Source organism: Procambarus clarkii, chromosome 13 (assembly GCF_040958095.1).
Source record: "Procambarus clarkii isolate CNS0578487 chromosome 13, FALCON_Pclarkii_2.0, whole genome shotgun sequence".
Taxonomy (NCBI): Eukaryota; Metazoa; Arthropoda; class Malacostraca; order Decapoda; family Cambaridae; genus Procambarus; species Procambarus clarkii.
In genome coordinates, this window is record NC_091162.1 from 21,282,189 (window position 1) to 21,291,340 (window position 9,152).

The 9,152-nt window shown below is 41.2% G+C and overlaps 2 protein-coding genes across 3 annotated transcripts in view; both read right to left on the bottom strand.

Annotated features, from left to right (window-relative positions):
• The window catches only part of LOC123757247 (uncharacterized), a 153,318-nt gene that overhangs the window by 35,051 nt on the left and 109,115 nt on the right, over positions 1-9,152 (bottom strand). The gene's annotated exons all lie outside the window — the stretch shown is intronic.
• LOC138364385 (tigger transposable element-derived protein 7-like) lies at positions 1,749-8,842 on the bottom strand. Its single transcript, XM_069324003.1, has 3 exons — positions 8,218-8,842; positions 6,887-7,773; positions 1,749-2,027 (listed from the first exon to the last, which is right to left on the bottom strand). Exons 1-3 carry the CDS (start codon positions 8,840-8,842, stop codon positions 1,749-1,751), a joined length of 1,791 nt encoding a protein of 596 aa, XP_069180104.1.

Genomic DNA, 9,152 nt, shown 5'->3' on the forward strand with positions numbered 1-9,152 from the left:
ACATCTACTGCCGAGGATGATGGGGCAGTGGCGACTCCCAGAGTTGCGAAAAGGCGTATAGATACTTGAGGTTATCTTGAGGTTATCTTGAGATGATTTCGGGGCTTTTTTTTTTAGTGTCCCCGCGGCCCGGTCCTCGACCAGGCCTCCACCCCCAGGAAGCAGCCCGTGACAGCTGACTAACATCCAGGTACCTATTTTACTGCTAGGTAACAGGGGCATAGGGTGAAAGAAACTCTGCCCATTGTTTCTCGCCGGCGCCTGGGATCGAACCCAGGACCACAGGATCACAAGTCCAGCGTGCTGTCCGCTCGGCCGACCGGCTCCCTCCCTACACCGAGCAGTGCCCAAAAGTGATTGAAAATATTTAGAGAACAGACAGCAGAAACATATGACAGTGATATTGAGATCAAAGGAATAAAACGTCAAGCAGATGCACATGAGACAGTGCTAATGGTGACAGACAGGAACCTTGAAAAGTACCCAGATGAAAATTGTCCGTGTCTGTATTGCGCACACGATTCCCAACTTCATAAAGTCGTTATTAAACAACATAATGTTCACGTCATCAAAACCTGTAATCAGTGTAATATTTCCATCAAACGACCATTGGAGACAAATTACGATATTCTGAGGACATTAGTATACTACAACATGCTAAATGGTCAAGGATACGTGTTTTACCAAGGTTTGAGTGCCATAAATAGGATGAAATTTGTATCACAAAAGGTGTATAGCAGGTGGCAGGATCATGTCAGAGATGCTGCTAATCTAAAATGGGCAAATGTGCAAGAAAACACTCAGGGTATAATATTTGACCATTACATAAAACAGTTACATAGAGAACCCACTGATGGCATCCTTGACATTGATGTGTCATTTGACGGATCATGGCATACAAGAGGCCATCATTCACAAATTGGCACTTCGTTTGTGGTTGAAATATTCACTGGCATGGTAGTTAACTTCAATGTTTTCTGCAAAAACTGCTCTCAGTGCCAACAATTCAAGTGGTGAAAAAAAAGTGGAAAACTAAACCAGGCCCAGTTTGACAGTGAAATAGCTAAACATCTTCAAAAGTGTGATAGGAACTACAGTTCTAGTGCGAAAAATATGGAGGCGGATGCAGCAGTGTTGATGTGGGTAGATCAGAAACTAACAAACTCAGGTATACGACCTTCGTGGAGGACGGTGACTCGTCTGCATATAATAAGGTTTGTGCAATGAACAATGGTAATGGACCATACGGCGACACAAAGGTAGAAAAGGCTGAGTGTATAAATCACTTCAGCAAGAGACTTTCTACACAGCTCTGCAACTTACAGAAATCATCTGTGGAAGTCAAGGAGTCGAAAGGAAAGTCAAGACGAATGTCACTAGTGGAAGGTAAAGGAAAACTAACTGACAAGACCATTTTGAAGTCGTCAAGTTATTTCACCGAAGCCATCTGGGACAACATAAAAACAGACTGGAAAAAAATGAGGGATGCCTGCCTGTCCGGACTGTTTCATGCTACGTCAACAGATAAAAAGCCAAGGCACATGCACTGCCCTAAAGGCAAAGACTCTGGTGTTTCTACCAACAGGACATTGCAAATGCTAAGACCCCACGATCACACAAGACCATGATTGTACATTTCCAGTTACCCACCAAGCACATGAATGAAGTCTTGAAGATTTACTACAACCTTATCACGGAGGAAAACAAATAAGTGTCTGAAGGGAAAGACTCAGAATCCAAATGAGTCTCTACACCACCGAGTTTGGACAATGGCCCCCAAAGGCAGATTTGTTGGTCGTACAATGGTTGACTTCGCCATGGCAGTAACAGCCACCAACTCCAACTATTCCAGGGGATCTTTGACCAGCCTCATTGGAATTCCTCAGAATGATATAACTGATTAGTACTTCAGTAGAATGGAGGTGATGCAGAAACCAACGACACGCACCTTCAAGCCGAAACAGGCTGCTGAGGAAGGTGATCCCGGCTATGGGGCAGGTGCCTATTAGTGCCAATTTCAGTGCCACCTTGAGGACCCACAATTCGGACCAATTACAATAGGTTAGTATTTTTTAGTGTTATAATTGGATATTTTGTAATAAATAATTGTAATATATATGTGCAGGCATGCATATATATATATATATATATATATATATATATATATATATATATATATATATATACTGTAACCCCGCGATTATCCGGGATTCGAACATCCGAAAAACGCCCTTATACGGCCAAAATCGTGAACGGATAAAGTTATCACAATATCCGGCCAAAATAGCCACAGGGACCGGATTAAAGCAGGTTTTCTGCAGAAATTACACTATCCGGTCAGTCCCCCGGATAATCGTGCCTTTGTCCGTATATGAAAACATGAGGCGGGCCATACGGTATTAATCCCGTCTGCCCGAGACTCGAGGCGCATGGTGTAGGTGGGGGTGGGTTGGGTGGGTGGTGTTGGGAGGGTGGGAGGGGTGCGTCAGGAGGGACTACCTGGGTACAGGAATTACCATTAATTTTAGAACAATTAATCATAGCCAAAAACAAATAAAATAACTACTAGTAATTATGTAATAACAAATAAATAAGTTTCCTAAAAGCATTGTGCACAGGCTGAAGTTTCCTTCAAAAATATTGTGAATTTTTTTCCTCCAGGCGGCCTACGTAACGCTATGGCTGCCCCAAGTGGACCTGTCCAACACTGGTCAACCCATGTGCGTCCGTCCCTCGTGTTATACACAGTGCTGCGCCATTAGTGAAATATTTTTTTAAATAACTTTTTTATTTTCATAGTAACTTTGAACATTTTTGGCCAAGACTATGTCTGGTAGCAGCATCAATCGTTCTGGAGGTGTTAAGAGGAAGAAAGTTGTCCTAACAATAAAAGACAAGTCACAGTTACACACCTTAACCAGTGCGGCCTCACAGTGTTGCGCCATTAGTGAAATATTTTTTTAAATAACTTTCTTAATTTTCATAGTAATTTTGAACATTTTTGGCCAAGAATATGTCTGGTAGCAGCATCAATCGTTCTGGAAGTGTTAAGAGGAAGAAGATTGTTCTAGCAATTAAAGACAAGTTACGTGTTGTTCAAACAGTGAGGCGTCACAGGCAGCCAAGCGCCTTCAACAAGTGAGGCGCCACAGGCAAGCCAAGCTCCTTCAACAAGTGAGGCATTATAGGCAAACCAAGCGCTTTCAACAAGTGACGCGCCACAGGCAAGCCAAGCGCTTTCAACAAGTGAGGCGCAAGCAAGCGCCTTTAACAAGTGAGGCGTCACAGGCAAGCCAAGCGCCTTCAACAAGTGAGGGCATGCAAGCGCTTCAACAAGTGAGGTGCAAGCAAGCACCTTCAACAAGTGAGGCCTCACAGGCAACCCAAATGCCCTCAACCAGTGAGGCTTCAGCAGCTGGCAGTCAAAACTAACTTAGCTTAATGAACTGTACAGTAATTTTAAGTGTTAATTTTAGTGTTGTGTTAGTATAGGTTACGTAAATTGTTAAGAATTTTTAACTTCAAGATGTGTGGCATCAATCAAGAAGACGAACACCAACAAGGTAAGTTGAGGTTTCTAGTTGAATAATTAATAATTGTATGTGGCAAGGCAATTCAAATTATGTTGTTTGTAGTATAAAAATAGTTGGAAATGGTCACTTTTGGACTCGTAGGTGAAAAAGTACCATTATCCGAAAAATGTGATAATCCGGCTGGGGGTCCTTCCCATATAGTCCGGATGATCGAGTGGAGACAGTAAGTATATATATATATATATATATATATATATATATATATATATATATATATATATATATATATATATATATATATATATATATACATATATATACATATATATATATATATATATATATATATATATATATATATATATATACATATATATATACATATATATATATATATACATATATATATATATATACATATATATATATATATACATATATATATATATATACATATATATATATATATACATATATATATATATATACATATATATATACATATATATATATATATACATATATATATATATACATATATATATATATATACATATATATATATATACATATATATATATACATATATATATATATATACATATATATATACATATATATATATATATATATACATATATATACATATATATATATATATATATATATATATATATATATATATATATATATATATATATATATTATATATATATATGTCGTACCTAGTAGCCAGAACGCCCTTCTCAGCCTAATATGCAAGGCCCAATTTGCCTAATAAGCCAAGTTTTCATGAATTGTTTTTCGGCCACCTAACCTAACTTAACCTATAAAGATAGGTTAGGTTAGGTTAGGTAGGGTTGGTTAGGTTCGGTCATATATCTACGTTAATTTTAACTCCAATAAAAAATAATTGACCTCATACCTAATGAAATGGGTAGCTTTATCATTTCATAAGAAAAAAATTAGAGAAAATATATTAATTCAGGAAAACTTGGCTTATTAGGCAAATCGGGCCTTGCATAGTAGGCTGAGAAGTGCGTTCTGGCAATATGGTCGTCATGGTCTGGTATGTCGTAAATCACAGGGTAAAATTGCAAGACATGAAGAAGTCAACGACATCATCAAGAGGAGCCTCGCCACAGCCCGCTGCCCGGCACAAAGAGAACCACACTTATCCAGACCTAACGACCCTCAGAAGCGCCCTGATGGGGTCACCTTGCTACCTTGGAAGGATGGTAAGCAAGTGGTATGGGACTACACGTGCGCTGCCACACTGGCCAGTACCTACCTCCACTACAGCACACGTGAAAGCGGTGGTGCTGCTTCTTTCAGGGAATCGCAGAAAATTATTAAATACAGAGGTCTAGCACACTGCTACAGCTTTGTTCCGATCGGCTCGGAGACCCTCGGTTCGTGGGGAAAATGTGCATTGAAGTTCCTGAAGGAATTGGGGGACAAATTGATCAGCGCTACAAAAGACCAGAGAGCAAAAAGTTTCTTGTTCCAGCGCCTCAGTGTTGCGATTCAGAGGGGAAATGCCTGTTGCGTCTTGGGCACTAGTCCAACTTCAGAGGAATTCGAAGAAGTGTTTGACTTGCAACAATGATCGAACCCATCTGTGACATTCATCAATGTTTCCCATTGTTGTGTTTTTCAAGAGATCCATAACCTTTAAGCACCTTTTTGCATTATCATTTTTGTATCAATCCATGTATATCTTGTAACCATCAAATGCATAATAAAGCACAAAAAATATTTAAGGAAGGGGGTGGTAGGAGAAAAGCACACAGAAACTGTATTGGAGGGGATCTAAACATTCCCTCTAATGCGTTATGCGTGGTTTCCTCCGAGGCTATGGGTCCCCCTTCTTCCAGCTAGAGGTGGTACTCCCTTCCTATTATATTATATTATATTATATATTATATATATATATATATATATATATATATATATATATATATATATATATATATATATATATATATATATATATATATATATATATATATATATATATATATATATATATATATATATATATAACGTACTATATGGGACCACCCCCAGTTCGTTGGAGCGTTGGATTCGTTGCAAGAGGTGACCTTCAAGAGACATTTGCGTCAGTGTCTTTTTTTTTTCTTGTACACAATAAAAATGCATTGTATCATATTACTTACTGTACCTATATTTTACTACTCTACTAAAAATACTGTAATTCATGTATTTACCTTATTGTTGGAGTTATGTCCATATTGAAGTTTTGTGAAGTTGTGAATGCTCTACAGTAAATAGGTACTGCAGTGCATTAAGCCGTTAGCACTGTATTATTAAAAGTGGTTTTGCTGTATGTTGAGTACTACAATACAGTTCTTGAAAACTATTGTACATTAGAATTATTGCAACTTTAATTTTAACACTATGTACACACTTAAATTTAACACTTATTCTAATTGTTCACTTCACACACGATGTTTTTAGATGTTTGCATCAGCTTTGCTGGTGCTCGCTGCTGCTGTGTTGGCTTCAGCTGCTTTTGTGCTGGTGCTGGGTACAGCTGTGCTGGTGCTGGGTACGGCTGTGCTGGTGCTGGGTACGGCTGTGCTGGTGCTGGGTACGGCTGTGCTGGTGCTGGGTACGGATGTGCTGGTGCTGGGTACGGCTGTGCTGGTGCTGTGTACGGCTGTGCTGGTGCTGGGTACGGCTGTGCTGGTGCTGTGTACGGCTGTGCTGGTGCTGGGTACGGCTGTGCTGGTGCTGGGTACGGCTGTGCTGGTGCTGGGTACGGCTGTGCTGGTGCTGGGTACGGCTGTGCTGGTGCTGGGTACGGCTGTGCTGGTGCTGGGTACGGCTGTGCTGGTGCTGGGTACGGCTGTGCTGGTGCTGGGTACGGCTGTGCTGGTGCTGGGTACGGCTGTGCTGGTGCTGGGTACGGCTGTGCTGGTGCTGGGTACGGCTGTGCTGGTGCTGGGTACGGCTGTGCTGGTGCTGGGTACGGCTGTGCTGGTGCTGGGTACGGCTGTGCTGGTGCTGGGAACGGCTGTGCTGGTGCTGGGTACAGCTGTGCTGGTGCTGGGTACGGCTGTGCTGGTGCTAGGTACGGCTGTGCAGGTGCTGGGAACGGCTGTGCTGGTGCTGGGTACGGCTGTGCTGGTGCTGGGTACGGCTGTGCTGGTGCTGGGTACGGCTGTGCTGGTGCTGGGTACGGCTGTGCTGGTGCTGGGTACGGCTGTGCTGGTGCTGGGTACGGCTGTGCTGGTGCTGGGTACGGCTGTGCTGGTGCTGGGTACGGCTGTGCTGGTGCTGGGAACGGCTGTGCTGGTGCTGGGTACAGCTGTGCTGGTGCTGGGTACGTCTGTGCTGATTGATTTGCTGCTAGTTCGTGAAAAATATTGACTCATTTTCATTTGTTTCCTTCTTTTTGTCATGTCCTTGAGACAAATATCTTTCATCGTCCTTAGGTGTTGATAAAAGCCTGGTAGCTCTGGATTGTCAGTTTGTGAAACAATATCAAGGAGTTTTTCAACATAGAACAATGCGTCAGCACACGTAGCAGATTGTAAACTGCTATCATTCTCATCCTCATCGTCCTCTCCGTCGTCGTCAACAGTGCCAGTAACATTTTGTATAATCTCATCATCTGTTAAATGACCAATGGGTGGATCGACTGCATCAATATCTAACCACTCCTCCACATCGTTCAGCGTCAACTCCACCTCACCAGCGGCACGCAGTTCTTGATAAATATCATTTGAAAATCCTTCAAAATCCATTTCTTCCTCAGTCACTTCATCAGCATGATCAAGCAACAGGAGTTTTTTCCAACAATTTCTTAATGTTGACTCTTGAACTTCATCCCAAACTTTAGCCCAGTTGTAAATGCCTTTCTTAATTGAGTATTTTTTGTAACGTTCCAGTGTTGCTTGACCTCGCGAATCGGTTCCTTGTCTTTTGTCTTCATCTGACTCAAACACCACCATGATTTCTTTATTCATTGCTCGTTTGTAGAGCCTTTTCATTGCATATATAACACCCATATCCATTGGCTGGATCAGAGAGGTGGTATTGGGAGGCAAGGCCATACATTTGATGCGTCCATCATGTGACGTTAATTTGTCGAGCCCTACATGAGCTGGGGCATTGTTAACCAAGAGTAATGCCTTGACATCATTCCGTCTCACTCCACACTTCTTTATCTGAAAATCTCTTACTTCTTTGCAAAAATGATTTTTGAACCAGTCTACAAAAATATCTCCAGTAAACCAGATGAGGCCTCATAGACTGGTGGATAGCGCGCAGGACTCGTAATTCTGTGGCGCGGGTTCGATTCCCGTACGAGGCAGAAACAAATGGGCACAGTTTCTTTCACCCTGAATGTCCCTGTTACCTAGCAGTAAATAGGTACCTGGGAGTTAGTCAGCTGTCACGGGCTGCTTCCTGGGGGTGGAGGCCTGGTCCAGGACCGGGCCGCGGGGACACTAAAAAAAAGCCCCGAAATCATCTCAAGATAACCTCAAGACAAACCAAGCTGTTTTAGTGCTGTAGTAGACGACAGGTAGCTTGTTCATTAAATTTTTCAAAGCACGTGGGTTTTTTGACTTCCCCACAATGGCGGACTTTGTTCTGTGACTTCCGTCTGCATTTGCACACAGCATGGCAGAAACTTTTTCTTTGTTTACCTTACGGCCAGGAACACTCTCATCTAGCCTAGATGCCAAAGTGTTGTTCTGCAAGTATTTCCAATTAAAGCCTGTTTCATCGGCATTGTATACCTGAAAACGCCTTAGATCATTTGTTATTATGTAATCATTTAATTTACGCTTAAATGGCTCGACTGAATTCGTATCTGCACTTAATGATTCTCCACAAACTTTCCTGTTCTTAATATTATGTCTATTCTTAAATCTTTGCAACCATCCTTCACTTGCTCGAAAATCTGGAATGTTCATCTTTTGTGTAAATTTATCGGCTGCTGTCTTAATGGCGTCGCCGCCAAGTGGCATCCCCAAAGAGCGCTCCTGGTTAAACCATTTATACACAGCTTCGTCCAAATTCGTATTTGTAGAACCTTTTATTGTTTTCCTTTTATTTAATGCACCACTATCACTCGAAGCAAGAAACTTCCTAATGTCATCTTTCTGTCTCTTGATATCACACACCGTACTTTTCCCGACATTAAATTCTGTTGCCAGCCTAGTAACAGAGTAGCCACGTTCATGTTTCTCTATCATGTCTAATTTCTGCTCAATGGATAAAAAACTTCTCTTCCTCTTTGCAGATACAGCACGATTAGCAAGCCCTTGAGACATCTTGTTGTATATTAATAAAGCTGTAGTCAAAAAAATGGTAAATTCCACGATTATTCTTTCACCGGCGGACAAACACGTCACTCGAACGCAGACAAAGCTACGGCACTGGGTGCCTACTGTATAAACGCAGACTAGGTCTATACACCCTCCAGTAGGCTGGTGTTTAAGCCAGATCCAGTAACAAATTTATCTCAAATATTGGATTTACATCATATTATATATTTTTAGGTTATATATTTAGATTAGTAACATTATTAGGATAATAAGAGATATAAAAAACTTATTTTAGAACCGATTTATTAATTTTATT

Bases quoted from the DNA above. Each gene is read 5' to 3' on its own strand.
- LOC138364385 (XM_069324003.1), bottom strand. From the start codon at position 8,842: ATGTCTCAAGGGCTTGCTAATCGTGCTGTATCTGCAAAGAGGAAGAGA. The intron at 7,774-8,217 runs GTAAGGTAAACA...ATATTTTTGTAG, and splicing joins AGATGAGAGTGTTCCTGGCC to ACTGGTTCAAAAATCATTTT. The intron at 2,028-6,886 runs GTACCCAGCACC...TGGGTCCTCAAG, and splicing joins GCAAATCAATCAGCACAGAC to GTGGCACTGAAATTGGCACT.